Here is a 23,502-nt window from a genome sequence, read left to right as displayed (position 1 = left end):
CTGAACAGAAGTTCAGCACAGACAGGTTTAAAAATGGCAGATCCCAGCCTAAGGTTTGCCCTTCTCCCTCAACACTGCCCCCCCATGTGAATTTGTGTTCTTTTCACTACTGATCTAAACTACACCACTTACAGAGAACCATGTAACTTAGATTGATTCTGCCTTGTGCTTTTTGAATGTCTGTACCCAGCCTGAATGACCTACTAGTGATGGCCACAAAATATTTGCCACACCTTGAAACAGGAGGGCTGTCCAACTTCAGGGCTGCATGTGACACAGGCTGCAAAGCACATGGACTACATGCCACAGGGGCCCCACAGGCTTCCCAAAACCTACACAGTGTGCACCCTCCCCTGCTGTGCAAGCAGTGCAAGCTCCTTACCACCTCTGCCATATGAGCTCCCCTGCTACCGCCTCTCCCCCTGCCACCACTGCTATGTAAGCAGCACAAACGTCCTGCTGAAGACCCCCACTGGTGCATGGGCAGCAAGCTCACCAGGTTTTCTGCCATGTTGTCCTGCCCCAGAGACCCCAGCTGGCACAGCAACAGCAACCAGAGCAATGGGAGCAGTGGTGGCTGGACAGGAACCTGGGGGGATGCATGTTAACCCTTTGTGGGCTGCCAGTTGGATGGCCATAAAACAGAGTATTGGTGCAAAATATCTGAAAATGAAATGCTATCTATGTTAGAGTAATTTGCATTAGCAGAAACCACTCTAAACAGCAATACCTGTATTTGAATTATAAACTAATACATGATAGATAATTATATTAGTAATAGGATTATTCTAAAGGGTACACAAATTGAATGAGTTCTAGCATGAGTTCAAACTAAGCTAGCCTTAATTAAGGCTGGTGCATAATTTAATATAAAAATTATGAACCAATAAGCAACAATAAGAGACTCTGGTCACATCTAATTCCACAAATACGCTTGCCTCCAAAAGCTTTGCATGGAGGAAAACATTCCTGAAAATGATACAAATGGTTTTGACATTACGAAAAGTAAACAAGGAGGCCAAATAAAGATAGAAATATCATGTGGTCAGTTTGCAAGTGCTTTTTATTGTTTGAGGCAGGGTTAAGCCTTTTATAAAGACAAGAACACATATGCAACTAGACTGAATGTGATATTAGGTTATTCCAAACACCCCTGCTTTGAATCCTGCTGATTGTAATATGCCATGGCCAAAATGTGCTGGTACTTCAAAATAGACACCGTGATATAAATTAGCTAGGATAGCATCGTGCTGTTATTTTGGTAACCAATTTAGAAAGCAGGCATCCTGATTTTTCATATTATTTTACATAAGAAGCAACATCCCTAAATACCTCTCTCTCATATTTCTAAAGGCTTTTAATCAAAATTTGATTTACTATGCACAAAAGCAAATTAGCCAAGACTAAGACAGTACAAGAGGAGCAGCTACAAGGGGCCACAATGTACTTCCTCACAATTTGTACATTGCTCACAATGCTCTTCATAATCGCTGTTGGTACATTATATTATTAGGTCTGGCAACTTGATTCACAATAACAAAAGGAATTGTTGCTCCAAATATATCCACTCCATTTATAAAAGCTTGCAACAAGCTAAGGATATTTGTATTAGTTATCAAAAACTTGACGGGAGCCATGTTTATGTCATTTGAATGTACATTAATATAGGATTCATAATTCACTCAATTTTACCTTTCCCTCCCCTCTAAATGTCATCCAAGCTCAGTAATGGTTTTTATTTTTAGGGCTTTCCCCTTGCCCCTTCAAACCATCCCCTCCACCTCCCCACAGTTCAATACGTATCTAAATTTAATCTCTGCCCAAATTTAAAAAAAAAAAAAAATGTGAAATACAAACAGCCACTCCTGTATTTTTTTTGCAAAGAAATGCAGTTAAACAGGGGGTCCTCTGTGTTACTGTTCTGCAGCATTAAATATGACCTCCTTTTCTGAATGTTAAGATTTAGTAAATCTTGAGATTCTAATCAAAAGACAGATGCCTAGGTTCAGCTGCATCTGTAAAATTGCTTAGATACTTCTTCTTAAACAAAAAAAATACAAATTCACAGGGTTTTGCATTTTGAGAAATATTTAAATATGACATGACTGACTGCATACACCCCCCACAAACTTTTAATTCTGATATAAAGCTTGAAGAGGATTGTGTGCATGCCTAAGAAATTTAAGTATTTAATTCATGGGGGGAAATATGAACAGATAAGGGGTTTTTTACTCTTAAATTACAGCTATTGCTTTTATAAACATATTGATACTGCCAGCTTCTGTCACTCAACAGGCGAGCTTTAGATAAAAGCATTACTCTTGCTAAAAACCAACTGAGCATGCTCAGTGAAGCCCCAGGTGTGACCTTTGCTCTTCTGTGAGCAGCAATTGGACCAGGCAATCCATCATGGTGTTCATCCTGTCAGGCCTGGTGCTTGGCTGCAGCTGTCTGTCACACTGGTGGATGGGACCTGCTTAAAGGCAATCATGTCAATCTCTATGTGACTACTCAGACTAAGACAGAAGGATGATCTTGACAGGCTTGGCAAAGTCAGCAGAAGGTACTGGAGGACTTTAGTTGCATGCTTAAAATGCAGATGCAATTTGTGCTTTTTGTGTGCATTAGTGTGGATAGTTTGAAGTGGCACAGAATGGTGTTGCATTTTAGAGCTGGTCATCTCGGATGAATCTGTTGCCTTCTGAATGCTTCCCATAGTAAACGTAGCGACATTTTCCTAGAACACCTACAGCGACAAGAAAACAAATTAGATTAAGGTCAGCAATTAACACAGTATGTAATAGAAGCGTATTACTAAGGTGTTGTAGGGAGGAGGATTAAACTACAGGGGGGAACAGCTCTCTCTCTCTCTCTTGCTGTCTGTTGAAAACAAGAGTATGTTAATTTGAAGTATTTTATATTTTACTGTTCTAATTAATGACTGTGTGGTCAGCTTTGCAAACACACATCTGAGTATCTGCATGATGCATCCTGTTACACACATGTATACAAGTGTTTTCACGATCTGGTATATAAGCAATACACTTGACTGCCTGTATACTGTGTTTTAAATTATTTCTGTACTGTTTGTGGAGTCTGACTAAAGATAGATTCTCAGTGTTGTAATTTTGTAGCTTGTTACCCCCCCGCCCAAAAAACATAATATGAAGATAAATCTTTTCAAGTCTCATAGTTTTACAGGTGTTAATCAAATGATAGCAAATTACTATTAATCAGCTTGCCATCAAACTAGTGAAAAGCTTTGCTCAGACATCCACAAAGTCACGCTTGCAATAACACTGTAATGTAAGCAATTAGCATTATCCTCACTTTGCAGAGGCAGAGAAGTCTAGTGATCTGCCAAAGGCTAGAAGACTAGTCATTGACAGAATGGGTCTACAATCTAGGACCTCCCATCTGTCCTAATGTTCTACTTCTTCCCCAAAACTGTATTCACAACCAATTCTCCAAAGGATAGTACAAAAGAAAAAAGAATGTTGAGAAACTGCAATGGATGGATGCATGCAATGAAGTGAACCCCCGCCCCCCTCCCCCCTATTTTCTAAATATAAGCTGCATTGAGTCAGAACATTGCTTAATGGGAAAAGATCCACAGTCTTTAGTATGGGTGGAAGAAGGGATAATAGCTATAAAGCTATAATGCATCTTGGATGCAGGATAAAACATATTCACTAATACAACTTGCTACCGTACCATACAACTACCATACCAAAGTTGCTCCTTTCCGCTACCTGCCAGGTGGTGACAGCTGAAATGCAGGGAGCCAAGGGCCAGTGATTATGTCGGATACTAGCAATGTCTCCCTTTGCCCCTCCAAGCTCAGGATGTCAAATTACAGTTGTCTCCTCTGCAGTTTTGGTAGGTGCAAGATCTTTTTGCCTCCTGCTGTCTTGGTGTGTTTTGAAAATGATCATCCCTGTAGTATCTAGCTCACATACAAAAGGACAACCACAAGCCAACCCAAAGGAAACAAATACTCCTTTATATATAGGGCAAAGCCTGAGCAAAGTATATTCTCTGTTTATTGCACAGTTTTATATTTTCACACCCTACCTGAACAAATGGGAACCTTAAAAGCTGTGCTTACCTACATTCTGAATTGTTAATTGTGCTATGTATAATTTGCATGTACTGTAGCAATATAATAACATAGGTAAAAAAAGTAACTGAAACTAGAGGGCATGGGGCTGTGCCAGATTAATGTATCCCCAATTTCTCTCCTTCTCTCTCTTTTAAAAATCAGGGTAGTAATACATTCCTATGAAAGGAAATGGATAGGCCTGTCATTTGCTGTGAAAAACATTCCTCTTAAGAAAACACAAAAGGGGACTAGATGGTGCTGTGCTAAGTCCCTATCTAACCCAACTCTAAAGAAGGCTTGGAGAGAGCATTGGCAAACTCACTGACCACTGGATCAACTTCCATATTTTAGGAATGCAATTGTCAGTCATAAATAGAAGGTAAAAAGCAAGCTTATGTCTCCTAAAGCAACACTACTACATGCAAAAACATAGATGACATTAGATTGGTAACAAGGGTGGATGGGCTTCTAGATTTAGAGCTCTAAATTCAAAGGATTTGAACGTTTTACTAATGATATATTTCAGACTCCTTTTTTTCCACTGGCATTGATAAAAGTCTTATTTGAGGTTTGCCGCATTTCTTAAGGACTGGAAGCAAGACTGTTTATAGAGACCCTGGTGAGAGAATGCTGTTTGACGAATACTGGAGACTGCAGCTAGGTGTCAGCGCTTAGAAAATGAGGCAAGGACATGAGGTATTAATATTGTCAATGATCTCTTGACAGGAAAACAGATACTGCATTCACCATCAGATTTAAATAGACATCAAGTGCATTAATGACAAAAGGGCAGACTTCAAACAAAGGGGGCTGTATGGCACTGCGCTGAGCGAGTCTCCGAGTTGGCAATAACCTGATCTGAAAAGACACTGTCAGGACTATAGACAGGCCTAGAATTGTGTGCGGTGACAGAAAACAGAGATGCTGACAGAGATACCGGTGCCATATTATGCCAAGTATATTCTAACACTGTCTCCAGCCCTAACTAAATCTGACATCATTTCCTATCACTTATAGTATTCTCCACTGCTCCTGCAGAATATTTCTCCCCAGACATCATTACAAACTCCACTGTAGTTTTAAAGTTACTGGCAGGCCTGTTCTGTCATGGACGTTGGGTCTAGAGGCCTAAGGATAACCTCAGTCAATCTAAATTTGGAGTTTGCTGTAGAAGTGCTCTCATTTTCACTGATATCTCAGCTACTTGAGGTGATCTGAACGCTAAAGTGTGAGGAGCTGTCACCTTGAATAAAATCCTTAAAGTAAAGACGCTCAGTTCCTGGGATGTTCAGCAAAGATGTCGGACAGTCTGGCAGCAGGAAATGAAATCCAGCTGCTGCTGCTCGCCTGGGGATAAAGGTGCTTGGGCTAGTGACAGTTAAAGTCAGCTGAAATGTTTGAACTCCTGCAGCCTACAATTGTTTAAATTAAGGAAGTGTTGTCTCCAAAGAGATTCCCTACTAAGGCACACAGCTGTGATTCGATTGCCAGGCGTATTACACACACTGCTCAGAGAGCCTTGATAAAAGCACAGTTGAAAATGTTGCCATGAGACTTTATTTATCATGAAGGTTATTTGTAAAACAATAGGCTTGGTCATAAATTAAATGAGGTGACTGTTTTGTTTTCTTTCTTCCTTTTCTTGTCTTCCCACCTCCCCTTGGCAACTGCACAAAACTGTGAAAATTATAAAGGGTTTATCTTCTGCAGTAAGAGTTTTGATGCTACGATATGCCATACATAGATTTAGGATACCTACTGTGTCTGACGCAGTAGAAGCCTGATTCCCATTGCATATCTACAACGTGTTCACTTCTTTGCAGCTCTGCAGACGTACGTATGCGTGTGTGTGTGTGTGTGCACGCGCACACGTAGGAAAGAGGGTAAGGGGGCAACATGTTTATGGTGTTTTTAATTAAAAAACAATGCATTGATCATAAGAAAGCCATGCTTACTCCAGATGCATCAGAATGACACGCAGCATTTGGAATGAGCTTTCTGCTCAGGGTTCTTGAAAAATGACAGCATGAGGTCTCTTGAGGGATCATCTTCCCCTGAATGAGCCTCCTAATTTTTCTTAAATAGCCACTTCCACCATCACCATAAGCTGTTAAAACTATAATTATAAAAAAACTGCATCGGGAAGAATCATTTTTAAATACACCCTTTATCTTTTAAATGTTTCCCCCTTTCAGAATGGATGTTCTAATTATGCTTGGTAAGTAATGACCTTGCAGTTGCTTGTGTGTGTTGCTGTATCAGTCTTTCTTCACAAACACATTGTAATGTCAGCAACACAGGCTTTTCCTTAGCTGGGGGAAAACCCAATTATCCCAATAAATAAATTAACACATACACGCATACTAACACATGTGAAAAATTGCTCATGTTCACTTCTTTTAAATTGGGTGTGTGTAGCAAGAAGCTATTGTGCAGTCACTCCTCAAGCCCCTTTTCTATACTAAAATACTCTTGTACTCCTTATGGTGTTTTTGATGGGAACCAGACAGTACAGACTTTGTATTGCAAAACTAAACAATGAGTGTCCAGGTCATCATTTCAAATTCAACCTGAGTTAGTTTTAAGTTATTACTATCTGGTTATATTTTGGTACCATTGCATAACTTGCTGAAATTTTTCCTAAATAAGAAGTCCTCCACATCACATAAAAACCCTCCTCAAGCATCACAGCTGGCACCATTGTTGTCAGTCTCAACAGAAAGGGCTGGGACAAAAATAAAGATGGAGATTAACTTCCTTTCCTTTTCTTTTTTTGCTACTGTTGGGTGGTAATGCTAGGGTACGTAGGATATTCCCCTCACTGGGGTAGCTGTATTTGAGGGTGATAATGCAATCTGACCATTATAAAACTATAACAAAACTTTGGAGAAGAGAAGACTGAGAGAAGATCTGATAGTAGCCTTCAACTACCTGAAGGGTGGTTTAAAAAAGGATGGAGCTGAACCATTCTCAGTGTTGGCAGATGACAGAACTTGAACAATGGTCTCAAACTGCAGCAAGGGAAATTTAGGTTGGATATTAGGAAAGACTCTGTCACTAGAAGGGTGGTGAAGCGCTGGAACAAGTTACCTAGAGAGGTGGTGGAATCTCCATCCTTGGAGGTTTTTAAGGTCTGGCTTGACAAAGCCCTGGCTGGAATGATCTAGGTGGGAATGGTCCTGCTTTGAGCAGGGGGTTGGACTAGATGAGGTCCACCCTGAGGTGTCTTCCAACCCTAAATTTCTATGATTCCATGAACAAGTGCTCCATTCACTGAAAAAAAGTCATTCTTTATTTTACTTAAAGCCAAAACATTTGCCTTCAGGTTATTATTCCCTGATGTTTCACTGCATCTATACAGTGTCCCCCAGTATAAACCATTTGTTAGCACCAAAGTCCCGCTTGTTTATTTTTCCTAATGCCTAATGGGTTTAATAATTTTGTGAAAGGTGCTATATGTGAATAATTGTGATACATGTGAAATGGTTAATTTTTCCCTTTTAAATGTGTGGCAAAAATAAATTTACTTACATTATTGATGTATAAGTAAACAGAAAGTCGTAAAGTACTCCATTACCATGTATGCCTTGCAGATGGATCCTAAACAGAGGTCCTAGCTGCTCATGGTCAAATCCCATAGCACACTGTAGCAGACTTGATGTTGTAGCCAAACCCCAAGCTAATTTTATGCTGAGAACACAACTTAAACTCTGCCCTTTGAGTTTGCGTTAGATCAATCTTTATTTCTTGTACACTGTTCTATTATACTGTTGTATAGCTTTCACTTGTAGAACTTTACCATTAAACAACTGCCACGTTACATCAAAAAGGGTGCTTGTGTCTCAGTGGTGGTAAACAGTATAATTTGTAAATTTTTTTGAGAGCATTCTGGATGAAGCATCAATATCATTGCCACTATTTTCAATGGCTCTGGTGTATTTTCTCCCATTAAGGGCCAGGAGCTGCAGAACTCCCATAGATATGGGAACTAAATCCCTATCTTCAAACAACATTCAGGAATAAATACTTAAGGTTCCAGTCATTTAAGCAAAACATACACATTCATTCCATTAATTTAAACATATTTAAAACAGTCCCTTTTTAGCTAAGCACATAAATAGAGACTGTTAGAAACAAAATTCCTTTTCCTCAAAGAATTGCAAGGGGGTTTTTTTTTTCATTCTAAATTGGAACAAAGTCAAAAATTCAATTTTCCCCATATAATAACAATTCAAAAAATGTCATCTCAATAAGGCTGAAAAGTTTTGTTTTGACTGTTACTTCAAATGCCTATATTAACTTATAATGTATATGCCTTTAAAAATCCAGCACTTTGGAGACTAATTCTCATTGACTTTCAGTAGATTTTGGTTATCCTGGCTTTTTGGCTAAATCAAATGCTTTTATTATTATATTAAGGTATCCATACTTATTTTAGTTCAAAATAAATCTCTAATTGTTCCTGAACTATTTATTTTTAAATCAGCATTAAGAACATTAGAACAACCAAATGTTTTTTAAAAGTGTGGAAATCCCCAAATGTACAGCTTCAAAGTATTTGCTTTGAGAAGCTTAATAAATCACTCCTGACACAAGTTAGTAGAAATGGGCCATGCAGTTATTCTAAAATACATAAATAAATCCCCCAAAGAATCATCTTGAAGTTCAGCCCATTCCCTGACCATTTTCCGCAGTACAGATCCATTGGATGCCTCACAGCACATGGGGAATGAATGTTAACTGTCTAACATGGTTAAAAAAAGAAAATACAGAAGAAAAATTTGGACTCAAGCACAGGCTTTAACGGAAGGAAGAAAGAGTTTTCTGGAGAAAGGAAGTTGAGAACTGCAGAGGGAAGGGAAAAAAACTCTCAAGAAAGAGCTATGATAGTTAACACAGGAGGAGGGAGAGGCACTTCAGTAGGTAAGCATCCAAGATTTTGGGACAATGCAAATGGTTTGAGCAGTTAAAGGAAGAAACTAGCTTTATATCTGTCTGCAACTTGCCCAGTGGCCTTGGACGTGTCACTTCACCTCTCCATTTCTAAAATGGGGAAATTCAAAGCTGCTGCTAAATGCAATGTTTAAAGAAATGTAAAACCATGGGCTACTGTCATATGAGAAGGAGACTGGAGTTATTTTGTTGCAGAACATACTGATTTTCTGAGGCTAGGAACAGACGTTGTATTTGTCCTGGAACCAGTTGTGCTTGCATTTGTCCTGGAACAGGTTCTGGGACTGACATGCATGCAGGTTTCCCTCGCTTTATGCTGTACAAGTGTTCCTAGAAAGCAGCGCATAACTCACATTCACATAAAGGGAACCCACTTTACAGTGTAACAAATAGGGATACATTCCAAGACCTCGACTGTACTGACCCCCAGACCCATTTCTACCACTTTTACAAGACAATTTTGGTACTCACCAACATCAGACAGTATACGCAAGCACAGGGCACTATCATAATGGGGATGGCAACTACAGAAACACATGCTGCAGACAATGAGCAAGGAGCGCAGATATATTTTGGTGCATGTCACTCCCATAATGCACCACACAAAACAGCTGACTGTGGGCTTCCACCACACTGATTGCATAAGACTGAATTTACCTCACATACAATTAATTATTATTATAAAATGGGTCATCGCATAATAGTGAATTAGCACATACAGAACCCGCATAAAGTGAGGGAAACCTGTACACGTCACCCTTACAATTGGGTTTTCGTGAGCAGCTGAATGCACTGCTGCTTTTGCCATTGATTCACTGATGCAAGTCTCAGGACAGCCATGATGTCCCAAGATTAACTGTTAGCATTTCTTATTCCATTAATCTATCTTTTTAGGGTTTGTCCTGGGACAAGAGACAAGGATGTCTGACCAATCACACTTTGTCACAGGAAAAAATAGCTTTGCCCAGGACAAAGCAATGCTGTATTTACAGCCTGAGAGGCAGGGAGCTGTTGACTACCACTTGCTACTCGGAAAGCACCTAACTCTGACCGGTTTAGGAATGTGGCTGAGTTGATAATGAAGGTTGTAACAGAAATCAGAAGCTATTAGAATTTATTCATAACTGCAGAACCTGACTGATAGACTGGACAATGACTTGGACAAAGACTTCAAGTAACAGAAAATGACACAGAAAGAAGTTAATGCTAAGTATGCCCATCCTTTCCCTCAATTCTGTTCCCGTTGTCTGCTGGACTAAGACCAGCAGAGGAGAATCCTTTGCTTCCCACCGGATCCCCCAGAAACAACCCTGAGGCACTAGGTCTCCACTGTACACTGATACTTAGTGCCAAAACCCTCACTGGTGGATTATGAAAGCCCCAAACCCTAGAATCCTCAGTCCCCATAGCAGTAAGGACTACCATCCTCCAGCATATTACAAACTTTATCTCCTCCTTTTCTTCTTTCCTTTGTCCATTTCAACTGAATTCTGAGTTCATTTTTTCTTTTCTAGTAATACCCCAAAATCTTGAGAAATGAATGAGTTGTGAGCCAATCCCCAGGTCCACTCATTTACGTTACTTTCTTGTATATTTTTTACATCAGATTTGTCTTCTTTGATTGTAAGCATTAGGAAGGGAGGAACAGAATCCTCCAATATAGATGAGTGGTCCTTTGTTCAATGAAACCTTGTTCCTGAGTGATAACCATCTCCTACCAGCACAATACAGGAAACCCTTGCTATTCGCGGGTTTGGCATTCGCTACTTCAAATATTCGTGAATGACGAACCCGCAGTTTAAATATACTTTATATACTTACAGGAGCTCCTCAGGAGCTCTGCACTTACTGCCACCAGGGTCCCGCTGCTGCTGCCTCCACACTGCCACCATCACCACCAGAGCCATGCCCCTGCCCCCCGCAGCTGCCGGAGGCACTGTGTTCACGAACACAGTGCCTTATTTGTGGATTTTGCCATTCGCAGAGGATACAAGAATGTGTCCCCCATGAATGGCGAGGGTTGCCTATACTAATAATAAGAAACAGGGTCCAATTTTAGCAACTTCCACTCAGAACGTAGCTTCAAGTTAGGCTGTTCTCACTTTTGCCTTCTCCAACAGAAGTCACTGTATGTGATGGCAAACAGCTCTAAGAATACATGTATAAGGACTGACTTATAAAGGCTTGCAATAACAAGCGCAAAATGTAATTTCAAACTAAGATGATATCAGAAAGTGCTATCAAAATGTTCAAAGAACAGATACAAAAATATTAACTCATCTAACATTATGCATTAATAAACCCATAACCTTTTAATTTAATTTAATTTTTAAGAGGATACAAATGTAAGTAAAAGTAATGGGGTACACCTAATTGCACTGCAGGAAGCATTAATCTACTCCTTTGGTGTCAAACATACCACCTGTGGGTTGGATCCAGGCCACAGAGCCATGTGGTCTGGGCTGCAGGCTCCCAGGGCAGCTGGGAATTCAAGGGTGGGGCCCACTGTCAAAATCCCAGGTACAGTTCCACATTGAGGACTTGTATTGACAGGGGAACAGCGAGTGGCAGCAAAATCATTTCCCAGGACCTTCACGCCCACTCCCCCATTCACCCCACTGCCATTTCCAGATCTAGCTCTCTAGGAGAGGTCAGTCTGACACCCTGATCTACACCAAGCTTTGAGAAAGTATTCAAATACCACAGTAATAGGCACAAGACAGAAAGAGTGAGCAACCCATGAAAGAGGAGGAATGAAGATGATTGCAGCACTTCCTGAAGAGGAGCAGATCTGCTGAGCAGAAAGTTGCTGGACATATAAGGGTACAGTTCTACCTCCTCATCCTCCCTCCCCGCTTGCTTTCAGCTATGACCAACAGTGCTGGCATAACCCAGCCTTTGTATTTAGGACAGCGCAAGGACTCTCTTGAGATAATCCCCCACCCCCAAACTCCAGTGCCAAGAAAGGGATGATTCTTTCCTCCCAAATGCCTGGACAGCATTGGACATGATGTAGCCTTTCAGGTTGATTAGCTTATTCAAATCCATGCTCAGTCCATGGCAATACCACTGGCATTATGTGCCTAACCATCAAATAGAGAAGCAAAAAACGCAAACAAGGACATGAAATTAGTGCAACTATCTTGCACAGACAAGTACTGCGACATGTCAAGTCTCGCCAGCCTGGTTTTAATAAGAAAAAAAAGGGAGGAGGCAGGGGGAAAGGAAAGAAGTCAACAGGGAGAGGATGTTGGAAAAAATTGCAATGAAGGTGATAGGAATACAAAGATGTGAAGTTTGCATCCCAGGCCAAGGGAGCTGCATAAATGTTCTGTGTAAACTAGCAGTCAAGCTGATGTGTGATAAAGTGCAGCCTGCTGTAAATACACTTCAGGGCTCCCAGTGCAGCTGGGGATGAAACTTGTAATTTAAAAGAAGAGGAAAGGGGAGAAATGCACTGCAAGCTTTTTCTCACATAATCTGTTACTGGAAAATTGAGAAGCTTGTCCAAGTCCGTGGGAATAAGCTGATGAGCTGATAATAATAAACCATATTGTGTCATGGTGCAGAGTCATCTAGATCCATTCAGGCCACAAACTATATTACTTTATACAGCCCTGGCTGACATACATTTAAAGCCCTCTACACATTAAGGATCCATTAGGCTGACAGATTAAAAGTTATCTTGGAGCTAATGTTTCCATTATGCGTATCCTGGCAGTGGAACAATCAACACACTGTTCCTTAGATGTCATACTTTGTTTAAAAAAAAAAGGGGGAAAGAAAGAAAGGAAAAAAGGAGTCTCTCTCTCCCTCCTTGAATGACATTGACATGATCAGCTTTGATCTGGGCATGTGCTGTCTACAGATCCTCTACTGCTGGCTAAAATAGGAGCATCTAGAGGATATTACTTTAAATCATTAACCAGTTTTGTACTGTCCTGGGTAGTACAGTCACATTATAAGGCCCTACATTTTTGCTCTGTGACTTCTCAGGTACAGTTCCACACTTACTTTTATGGTGATGATTACAATATGTTGGACTGTTTTCCTATGAAAATTAAGGAGTGGGGGAGGCAAAAGAACCTCCTATTTTTCTTTTGTTGATTTGTGTTTTTTAACAGCATGATTTCAAACAATTCTGTGGATGGAATGAAACTAAAGCTCATGACAAAATATTTCCTGTTGAATATTTTAGGATCAAAAAACAATGGATTAAGGATTTAGGAAAAGAATCAAGGACACAGCTGTCATTTCAGTTATTTATCAGAGCCAGAAAACACTGAATATATAGGTATTAGTTTATCCACAGCCTAACTGTCATGAATGGACACTTGACTACATAAACTTGGATAACTTCATAAGGTGAAAACTGTGGATTTAAAAGGCTGTTTTATATTTCATGTGCCTCATTTTTTTGAGATGCATTCTAAAAATAGTTGAGTGGATAAAAGATGGGACAAATTTCAAAGATCATGTAAGGATCACATACAAATCAGGAAGAATTTATTAAATATCTTCACTATCCATTTCTACACTGAAGTCACAAAAGCTAAATTGCTATATTTAAACTGTTGAGTACTCCAAATTGCACTAAAGAGTCCACAGTTTTTAGCAATAGCCACTGCCCCCAAAACAAGCAAGCAAACTCCTTTGTGTTAGGTCCTTTTTAGTCAGTTCAAAGTTGAGGGCATCACCACTAGAGGGCAGCATGCATTTGTATAATAAAACAGCTAAAACAGCAAACTAAATATTCTGATATGACAATTAAAGCAATACTGTTCGTTAGTTTTGCAGCCAACGTTATGTTCCGTAATGATCAAAGCTTATATTTATGCAATCCCCGCTTTCAACCTTTCTCCCAGAAGCCTGACTTCTGGTGAACTAACCACAGTGAGCATCGATCTGAGTATATGGATAGCTACAAAAAGATGTCACTATTTATTCATCTGAACAAAAGGCTCCAAATGTTTCATGGGGGGACCATGTGTGTGTCCACACTTCAGAGCTCCCAGCACAGCTGGGGCTGAACGTTGTTATTAAAAGAAGAAAGCTAGAAGAAAAAAAATATTTCAGGGTTTGTCTTAAACATACACAAAACACATTCTAGGATAGTTGTGAACTGTATTTCTCTTACTTTGAATAAAGCAGCAGTATGATCATTAGGGTAACATAAGAGATATTTTTAATATATGCAGAATGGTTGACCAAGAGGTTGTATAATCTGATCCTTACTGAATATTAAAGTTCAGCTGCTCAGTATAAACTTACAATATTATCTTAGAAGACTCTCAGTTGATTTGACTAACATATGCAAAAATGGCATTTCTCTGGGCTGCTCTACATTTTGGATTAGACTCTACTAACAACACTTACATTAAAATCAGCAATAGAATTAAACCATAAAAACACTAGAGCCATTAAGGAAACAGAGGGTGAATACAATTATACTATACTTTACAAACTTTAGGAATGTGTAGATTGCATTTGTAGTAAAAGGGAAAAGAGGAAAGTAATCTCTTTCAGCAACTCCAACAGGATTAAACAAATGTACCATGATTTATGGGACAGAAAGCAAACTTTTGGAATAATTATTTGGAAAGTCTGCAAGCATTCCAATAAAATTACAAATTCTTACGTGAACAAATTTGAGCAGCAGGGCCCTTCTGGAGAGTTTAGACATGAATTTGGCTCATCTTATGAGTGAAACTTGCATTTGGATCTCAGATGTGTTCCTGTTGGAGAAGCTCATGTTAAAGAAAACAAAACAAAAAAATCATCCACAATTCAGTCTGGCTTGACTGGATTGAAATTTCTCATGGGAGTCATCTGAAATAAAGACAAGTTGCTTTTTATTTTTGAAGCTGGGAAAGAAACTCTCTAAAATAAAATTAAAGAGCATAGTAGAACAGAGCTGCTGTCATATTCTGATGATGTGATGATCAGGTAGGGGAGCTGCCTTTGGATCCTATGACTCGTTCCGTTCCATAAGCCCTTCATCAGAAACAAAAGGAATATTTACCGAATTGTCAATAGTAGAATAGACGTGATTCCTCCTAACATAAAGTAACCCTCCTTAAATAACTGATACCTCAAGGCACTTTTGACTCCCAGTGGGAGTTGAAGGTATTTATCACATTTCAGGAGGCATCCAGATTTCACGGGATTGAAGCAACAAATGCTTCCCATCTGACTCGTTTTTCCCAGATGAAGTGTGGCCCAAGTTAAATTGGAAATCCATCTGGATGCAAAGTCTCTGAAAGTTCTACAGGTGTTCAGGTCATTGTCTTAGTCTGGGCATGTCACTAATTGAAACAAACAATGCATTACAGACTATACACCACGATTTGTTTCTGCAAAGGGCTCATAACCCAATTCCCAAACACTAAGGGACTCCAGTGCAGAGTGCTAAAACATGGTCATTGTTTCCTATCTTTACGTTTCTTCCCCCTCCCTCTACCTCCTTTTAAAAACATGCTAATGAGAGAGAGGCTGAAGGTTAAATCACAATGGACAGCAGAATGTAGTTTACAAGAGCACTTCTAGCTTCTATGGAAGCTTTTCCTGAAGATAAAACATAGGAGGCTAAGGGAAACAACTTGAGTGAGGCACATTAAAACCCCTCCATTAGGGTCAGACACATTAAAGCTTAGTCAAAGCACTGAAGACTTTCTAACAAATATTACGCTTAGTAAACATTTTCCACTGGAGCAGTGATATTGGTGAGAGCTTTTGGAGTGTGTCAGTTAATCAGTATTCACTTGCTTTGACAGCTTGAAATATTACTCACTTATTTGGCTGGTTCAAATTTGTCAGACTCTACTATGTCGTAAGTTAACATGTCCCCATATTAAAATAGAGCCAACTGGCAAACGTGCACATTGGACCTAATAAAACACATCTGGCCAAACAATCAAACAACGCTGATCACAGTATCACTCACAAACACAAATTAACAATGACTGTCTAGGACATTACCAAGTCAAACAGGAAGCAATAACATGGTACCTGCTACCTTACTAAATATCCATTAAATGGTTAATTGAAGGACAGAACTTCCAAGACACTCAGTCTCCAAGACACCGGGTTGCACAGTTAAGGGTGAATATAAGTGTTTTACATGTCCTGGGTCATTTGCTTAAAAAAAAAAGGAAACACTGAAGGGGAAAACAGTGCCTCAACCCACTGAACAGCTTTTGCCAATGAAATGCCATCTGGCATTGGAAGGCCATTTCAGCAATGAAGATTACACATCATGGCTTTCTCTAGTAGCAGGTGTCACTGCACATAAGTAGAAGTAGGAAGTGCAAGAGGGGTTGAGGGCAGCCAAGGATGAGTTAAGAAAAAAATCCCACCACGTCAATTCACAGCTGTACCTAGTAGCAAGGACAAAGCTGATCACACACTATGTTGTTCTGTTAAACTTCCAAGACTGCAGTGCACAAGAGTGCTGTTGTCAAACCGAGAGTTACGTTAGACTAGTATCTGTTCTGCAGGTGCAAGCAGGAGCAGGGGCATCATTAAGCTGCACTGACCTCCAAAACACCCTCTCCCATCAGGAGCATCATGCAGCTGCTGTAACCAAAACTACTAGAATTCTCAAAAAAGGGTCTTTGGGTGCAGAAAGTTTAACCGATTACATTTCTGCATTGAATCTCTGGAGCAGCCTTTTCAGAGGAACTGCCAGTGAGTAGCTGGCTTTACTGAAGAATTTCAGTTTTTAGGGCAGCAATGGCTAAACCAGCTTGACACCCCTGCTGGCAAATCCGCTGAGAATATGCACTGGCCTTTCTAACTAATCATCAAATGTGACATTTTATTTGCAGTGGCTGCATGGAAGCCACATACTGTACAGGCGGGAGAAAGGGGAAGCAGATAGTTAACAAGGTATAGCATGTATTGTAATCCTTAAATTGCAGCTGGACCAAATGTTTTCAGACAATTTTCTTGTCTAAAAGAAGACAGTATCATTTTTCTTTCTTGTAGGAGAGGGTTAAGAATAATCTGAAGCCTGGAAAATGGCTGCTGTTGATACTAGTGAGGCCTTCTCTTTAACTAGATCCTTCAGGAAAAAACAAATTAATCAACAGCAAGCTGAAGTGGGTTTAATGATTGCATTCTGCATACAATCAGCTTTTCCCTTTTCAAGGGCCATCAATATGTCAAGGGAAGACATATCTGAAGGATATAGCTCTTAACATCAAGGTTATCTATTCTCCACAAGGCTCCCACTCCTTACTGGGCTGATACTTTACACTGCCTGTGTCTAACATTTTCATCAACTCTGCAATCAATCAAGGTAATAATGTTGTGCAAAAAATCAATTAACAACGCAATTAAACTTTCCTTATTATCTCAAAGGGCTGAAATAATACCTAAAGGGAAGATAGACTCACTGAATGCAGACATCCATAACCCAATGTGAAAGTGAATTATGAGGTTAGACAGATGCAGGCATGTACTGGCGCTGTTATTTTCAAAGGGATATATCTCATCCAGGCAGTGTATCAGTCACCACCAATCCCATACCCTAAAATTCCAAATTACTTTTAAGAAATATACGATATGCAATATCCATTTCATTTTTTTTTTAAAGATAAACCCCCCAAAATCTGAACAGGAATATTATTCAAAGACAAAATTATCTTTCAGGGAGAACATAAAATATAAAAGCTATAATAACATTTACATCTGTATAGTACCCATGTCTGTAAATGCAAGTCATCAATTATACATAATCTGTAGTGTATTAGGAACAGGAAATGTGGAACAACATTTAAAGCCCAAAAGCTTGGATTTGCAAACACCTATATCTGTGACACCATCAAGAAGAGTAGAGGAATAGCCCCAGTTTACACACAAGCAGTAGCATCAGTAACAACTTAAGTATTACTCGTTTAAAATAAGACAAAGTGCCTGTATTATTTAGCAATTACACTTAACTCTCACTGAAACACTATTCCTGGAAGCTGAAAAATTTAAAGTGCATCAAAAGAAGACAATTAACCCCTTGCTGTTGGGAAGATTTGGGATTTAGCATAAAACAGTTAAGGATCAGACAGGTTCAAAACACACCAACACAAAGGATTTAATATAGTTAGAAATCCAGGTGCAATAGGCTTGTGGCAGAGATGTATGGATGAGGATTTGGGGCAGAAAGGGTGAAAGAGGAGAAAGGGGAAGAACATGAAAACATATCTAAAATTAACTGCTACATGAATGATCTCTAATTCCCAGAGGGACAAACAAAAAGGCTGTCATACAAAGAAAATGACCGCAAAAGAACTAGCTGGGATTCTCTGACACCTATCATTTTCCATCACACAACCTGAGTTTCTCCCAATTCACACACGCGCGCGCGTACACACACTTTCCCTTTCTCTGATCTACCCCCACCCTCTGATGTTTTGATTTAGTACAAGAGAAAAGAAAATGAAAACAGAAAGACATTTAAGGACTAGGAAACCTATGTCAGAATGACAAGCTAAGATCACATCCTGCAATCAGCTTAGCACCAACTTCTGAAAAACAAAAGATTTCCCTTAAACACTGCGCTTTGGATTCCTTTATTGAAGGTCTTTCTCTGTGTCTGTGTTAGCAGAGGTGTTCTACAAAGCACTTCTCACAGCAGGTTTTGCTTAAGCACATAACAGCTGCATTTTAGAAATGGTCTATTTTTACAATTAGCTCATGTAGTGCGAGTCACTTGTTTGGATGAAGAACATCTTTTTGTTGATAATTCTCCCTGGTTTTGTCTTGTGCTACCCCCTATGCTGTGGAGTTGATCATGACTGAGTGGCAAATGCAGGATTAAATGAATTTGAAATGGTGCAATTTCCACATTTTTTGAAACGTTACACACTTTTCCTTCCTGAGCTTTGAGCATTAATGTTATGCTAGGATTAGCAAATTCAGCCATTACTATCTTAACCTTAAGGAACATAATTAATATGTTTTCATTTTCAATGACTTCATTGTGTGTCTATCAACTGGAACCATTCCTGCTGTGTATTTGATTCCACTGACGATGGGGTGTGCTGGATTTTAAATGATGTGCTAGCACTTCTGCTCCTTATATGCTCTAGTTTATGTGTTATTCATGACTTGCATTGGGAGACATAGACGATACACAGATGTAAATGTTATTAAAGCTTTTGTGTTTTAGATTCTTTGTAAAAAGCTTATTTGTTTTCAGGTAATTCTTTTAACTATCACAAATAACCACCAATACATGACATTGTCTTCAGACTTTTTTCTTTCCTGCTAAGCTTTTTGATGAAAAGATTTTTACTCTCTAATGCTCTCTCTTCATCAAAATAAAATGCAGAATAACTTGGCAGACAGCAGAGTTACATCTGCAGGGTAATGTACAAGAAATCCCCTTTTTGTCATCTGCTCATTATACAGAATCAGAACCAAAAGTTACTTGATTTTTGATTAGCTGTCAGGAATGCAGGTCCTAGCTCAAGAAGCCTGTGACTGACATAATTCTCAAGCTGCTTTCACTTCTTAACATCCTAGTCATATTTTTCAGGAATTCACCAGGAACGTGGCAGAGGAACAGATATCTCTCCAGATCAGGGTGAATCAATTTCCTATCTCCATTTTTATTTGGAGACAAGCAATTTTAGATTAACTAGGTAGTATTCCACTTAGAGCGCTTTTATTATTTAGTTAGCAAAATAATATTATAGCCAGTTTTGACTGCATGATACATACAAACATTCAAGGCTGCAGTACTGTGGTGCGATAGGAAAACCTAAAGCATCAATACACAAAAGCGCAGTTCATACACCTGTGCAAAAAACTATCCAGCTACTTGCCTGGGATAATTTTTTTTGATGGACAGATAAAGCACCATTAATTTTTTTCATCATCATCAGTTATTAAGGTAAAGTGTGAGCAGATAGATTTGTGCATCTGGACTGGTAAATCTTCATGACAGTTGTGCAAGTCTGTGGTACATAAATACATATACACACCCACGTAACTGTAGATTGATAGACATACATGCCAGGAATGCATACTTAATCACTAATAATTTTATTATGTGAAGACTTTTTTCAGACATGCAGCTACTCTTTGTCAATGAAGTTTAGCCCCATTTCAAAACTTAAGCTTTAGAATTTGGCCTTATTTGTTTGCTAAATAAAAAAAGAAAGTATTAGATTTCTTTCTAAAGCAGGAAGATTTTACTTATTTATTGTCCATGAAGTCTATAACAGACATCTCCCTATAATTTCGGAGCACATGATGAAGGTATATAAATACCAGAAATTCCAGCTAATTGTTATTCCAAAAATGTAAGTTGGAATACTTTCAATGAATGGCAAAGAGATCTAACCAAGAAATTAATTATTTTAAATTTTAAAGTGCGAGTAACGTACAGTATGCTGAGAGCCCACACTTTCCAGCAGGATATAGTTTTGTTGTTACTGGAGACTGCATATGGAGTATGCTGTCTAATAAGGAGAGTTCCAAATTTCCATTACCCCTTCTCCACATCAAACATTTTATCTGAAGCCCCTTGCTAGAATTTCTTATATAAGTTTAGTATCAACTTGTTGTTTGATGTCACATACCATTCTAGGACACCAACAAAAGGACTTTTTTCAGGCTCTTGGAAGCAGAGAAAGAAGTGTGAGTGGAAATCTAAGATAAAATTCAACTTAGTTCAGTTGCACAATGCAACTGCTTTGATATCTTCTGTACCGCACTACCATTACTTGGAAAACTAAGTCCAGCTTTGGGGCCACACTTCAAGAAGGATGACGACAGTTTGGGATGAGTTCAGCATAGAGCAACAAAAATGATTAAGGACCTGGGCGGAAAAATTTGAGGAAAGGCTGGAAGAACTAGGATTATTAGTCTGGAGAAGAGAAGACTGAGTAGGGATTTGATAACAGTCTTCAAATCCCTGAAGGGTGATTACAGAGATGTTGGAAATGGGCTTGTCTCTGTGGCTGTATGGGACACGACTAGGAGCAATGGCCTCAAGCTTTAGCAGGGGACATTTAAATCAGAGATTAGGAGGAACTTTCTCACTCTGAGGGTGGTCAAGCATTAGAACAGGCTACTGACAAAAGCTGTGGAATCTCCATCCTTGGAAGTGTTCAAGAGCAAGTTAGACAGACATTTGGCTGGGATGGTTTAGTCAGGGATGATCCTGCCTTGAGCTGAGGGCTGGACTAGATGACCTCATGAGATCCCTTCCAGCCCTGCTATGTTATGATCCTATGAATCTGATAAGCTACCTTGTATATTTCAGACAATCTCACTGTTTGGTCCTCAAAAATCAGCTCAAACCTATTATGTAAGCTAGGTAAGTTATGATAACAACACACTAGCCCACACTCAATGGGATATGGTACGACTGCTTTTCATTGCACTACTAATAAATTCTAAACTCATAAAATGGTGTAACCAAACCAAACATAGGAGCATCTGCATCAGCATGCAACAGAAAAAAACAATTCCCCAAACTGTTAGTTGTAGGGAATGTGTACATTGTGCCCAGATGTCCAGCTGCTTTATTGGCACCTTGAAGCCTAAAGGCCACTCTAAATTATGCTGGGACAGTAGTGTTATAACGTCAACCCATGATTAAAGGAATATGAAGTTCTCTTTGGTGAGATACTTTTTGCACTCTGCCAAGTGCTCCTTGACCTTCATAGAGGATCTAAACATAATCCTAAATTCATTCCTCTTTCATATCTGTGAATAATAGAGGAAGAGAACATTTTCAAATGTTTCTACAGCGATTTCCCTTGCTACTTGGAAGTTGCATCTGACATTATATAATTTTGAAGGATTGCAATCTGATTTAGCCGGAGCTGGCTTCATTCACAACCAAAACAGATGGCTATCTAATGGCACCCTATCTGAAGTAGATAGATGAGGTTTATGTCAGATGAGACCTAGAAGGCCCGCTATAAAACTGTCTATTTGTCAAACAAAACAATTATTTTGGGTAGCATGAGAAGTGAGAGATTATTGTCAAAACAACACATCCTCCTCCAAATCTGTTAATCCGGGGCTGTCCAATTTCTGAGTGGGCAGGAGCCAAACACCCTGTGGGCCACATGCTGCTCAGCCCCCACAAACTGCTCTACCAACAACATGGGCCATAGGCCCCAGGCTATGGACTCCCTCGGCTGTGCTGCCCTACCCCAAAGGGCAGGGGTAGGAAGTTAAAGCCAGAGGGGAGTGAAATTCTGACTATCCCAGCCACATCAGGAGCAGGATCAATAGGGCAAGTGGTGCTCAGATGGGTCCCTGAAGACTATGTAGTGTATAGTGTATGCCCTTGAAGCATCAAAATGATTCTAAGATACATTATACATGTTTAATAGGGGCCGCAAATCTTATTGTATCTGCCAAGCAACGCTGCCTTTAGTGGTTCATTGCCTTATCTTGTTTTACAATGATATGACTTAATTGGGAAACAAAATATTAAGAAGAAAGCAAATATTTAACAAGATGGAATATTCTGTAGAGATGTTGAGGTTGCAAAAGAACACATATTCATCAGTCTCCAAAGAAACAAACAATTCAGAGGTTTGAGACTATCCCCCTTTTCTGAAGCCCTTCCATAGATCATATTATCAAAAGGTGCTATATGACTCTCCAGGATAAATTCCAGTAAGGAGGACGATCAACAAATGGGAGAGAACTGTGGGTCTGCTGTTCAATAGAGAAGACACAAAGAAAAAAGAGTCACTCTGTGTCTATTTTGCCTTGCACAAAGGTATCTGCAACTAGGTACTTTTGGCAGAATTAAATACAGAAAGAGAAGGGATGTAGATTATGATAAGTAAACAAGGTATCAGATAACCTTTGACTAATGTGAATGAATTCAATTTCATAGGGCTTGATGGAATTCACCCTCAAAGTACAGGGGCTCTTTTCACTGTATAAATCATGGAGCACTAGAAATACTATTGCATTTCTTCACGTGCAACATGTGAGAAAATCTGCCTCCCAAAACTGATGTTTTAAGCAGGGAAGCTGATTTTCTGCCCAGGATAGAAGCACCCTGCTCTGATTCCTGATCCACAGTGCAGCAGCAATGGTATTAGTATTCAGGCAGCTGAAGGAATCTATTCCTTAATGGCTCATTGTTCTTCGCTCCAGAAGTGTTAACAATCACTTCTCCTTTTTAATGGTCTTGAAGTTCTACTACTCAAACACACCTTTCTTAGGACAATTTTGCTGTCTGCTAGCTGTTTGTGGTTTCTATCCTCATATTTCTATCCTTTAGCTCTTTTCAAGATCAGAAATCCACCCATGGAGAACAGTCTTCAGGAACAGCTAGTATTTCAGCTTTAGCTGAGCAAGGGGGGGGGGGGGGGGGGGGGGGGGGGAGTCAGCTGTAGACTAGGGTCTATCCCTGCTCCATGCAGCCATAATCCTGGAAACATCTTTTCTTCTTCATTCTGCCTTACAAA

At 39.5% G+C, this 23,502-nt stretch overlaps 1 protein-coding gene across 2 annotated transcripts in view; it reads right to left on the bottom strand.

Annotated features, from left to right (window-relative positions):
• Positions 1 to 1,045: 1,045 nt before the first annotated feature.
• LRMDA (leucine rich melanocyte differentiation associated) overlaps positions 1,046 to 23,502 on the bottom strand; it is a 1,121,698-nt gene continuing 1,099,241 nt past the window's right edge. For both annotated transcript variants that reach the window (XM_059729751.1, XM_059729752.1), the window contains one exon: positions 1,046 to 2,746. In XM_059729751.1, coding sequence (XP_059585734.1) covers positions 2,667 to 2,746 — 80 coding nt within the window. In that variant the 3' untranslated portion in view covers positions 1,046 to 2,666. The remainder of the gene's footprint in view (positions 2,747 to 23,502) is intronic.

This window comes from Alligator mississippiensis, chromosome 6 (assembly GCF_030867095.1).
Source record: "Alligator mississippiensis isolate rAllMis1 chromosome 6, rAllMis1, whole genome shotgun sequence".
Taxonomy (NCBI): Eukaryota; Metazoa; Chordata; order Crocodylia; family Alligatoridae; genus Alligator; species Alligator mississippiensis.
The sequence above is the reverse complement of the archived record's forward strand: the minus strand, read 5'-3'. Positions and strand labels throughout refer to the sequence as shown.